This window comes from Olea europaea, chromosome 1 (assembly GCF_002742605.1).
Source record: "Olea europaea var. sylvestris chromosome 1, O_europaea_v1, whole genome shotgun sequence".
NCBI lineage: Eukaryota > Viridiplantae > Streptophyta > Magnoliopsida > Lamiales > Oleaceae > Olea > Olea europaea.
The window spans coordinates 9,596,118-9,597,478 of NC_036237.1; the positions used below are offsets into that span (position 1 = coordinate 9,596,118).

Consider the following 1,361-nt stretch of genomic DNA (forward strand, 5'->3'; position numbering starts at 1 on the left):
ATGGCTTCCGATTCAAATTTTGTGCAGGCAGCAATCCCACGTTTTGATGGCCACTATGACCATTGCAGTATGCCAATGGAGAATTTTCTACGATCAAAAGAGTATTGGCCGATCGTTAAATCTGGAATTGAAGCACTTGCAGCAACTACAGTCTTGAGGGATGTCCAGAAAACAGAATTGGAAGCGCGAAAGCCAAAAGATTTGAAGGTAAAAATTTACCTTTTTCAGGCCATTGATCGTCGCACCTTGGAAACGATTCTTTGCAAAGAAACTTCCAAAGATATTTGGGATTCCATGAAAAAGAAATATCAAGGCTCAGCTAGAGTGAAGCGTGCACAGCTTCAAGCTTTGAGAAGAGATTTTGAGACTCTACAAATGAAGGATGGGGAATCTATCACCAGCTACTGTGCCAGGACTATGGAGATAAGCAACAAAATGCGATTTCATGGTAAGAAGATGGAAGATGTCACCATTGTGGAAAAAATATTGCATTCCCTGAAACCAACGCTTGACTATGTCGTGTGTTCCATTGAAGAATCAAAAGACATAGACGCATTCTCTCTTGATGAACTGCAGAGTTCTCTGCTGGTCCATGAACAGAAGTTCAACTTCGGAGGAACAAGCTTTGAAGGCTTCTACCTCTACTCATTTCTCAAACTCTAGAGGAAGGGATAAAGGTTGAGAGAGGCAAAGGAAGGGAAGATCGAGGCAATAGAGATGCTAGCAGGTTTTTCAAAGTCAATAATGATCAATTTCAGGGGAGAGGCAGAGGACGAGATCAACATTTTGAAAAATCCAAGGTAGGTGCTTTCGATGTCATAAATTTGGATATTATCGTTCTGAATGTCTCACTAGGCTGCCTAATGACAAAGAAAAGGAAGAGCAATTGAATTTTGCTACGAAGGAAGTGGAAACTTTGTTGATGACCGTTCAAGCCAATCAGGTTCCTGACTCTAATGTTTGGTATGTGGATACGGGCTGCAGTAACCACATGTGTGGAAGTAAGTCTTCTTTTTCTTATTTAAATGGAGGCTTTCATTCTACAGTAAGTTTTGGTGATTGTTCCATTGTGAGGGTAATGGGAAAGGGTGATATTGAGATAAGAACCAAGAATGGTTTTGTAGAAATAATTCTTAATGTCTTTTATGTTCCTGACTTGAAAAGCAATTTGTTAAGTGCTGGTCAATTGCAAGAAAAGTGTTATGTAATTACTATTCAAAAGGGTGTTTGTGAGATTTATGATCCTACTAGAGGAGCTATTGCTGTTGTGAAAATGAGTTCAAACAGATTGTTTCCATTGAAGATTGAAAGTGTGCAATCTTGTTTGGTACTCAAAGTAAAAGATTCTTCTTGGCCGTGGC

At 39.6% G+C, this 1,361-nt stretch overlaps 1 protein-coding gene across 1 annotated transcript; it reads left to right on the plus strand.

Annotated features, from left to right (window-relative positions):
* On the plus strand, positions 1-663 carry LOC111404000. Its single transcript, XM_023032703.1, has one exon. The coding sequence runs from the start codon at positions 1-3 to the stop codon at positions 661-663; it is 663 nt and encodes a 220-aa protein (XP_022888471.1).
* Positions 664-1,361: the final 698 nt, after the last annotated feature.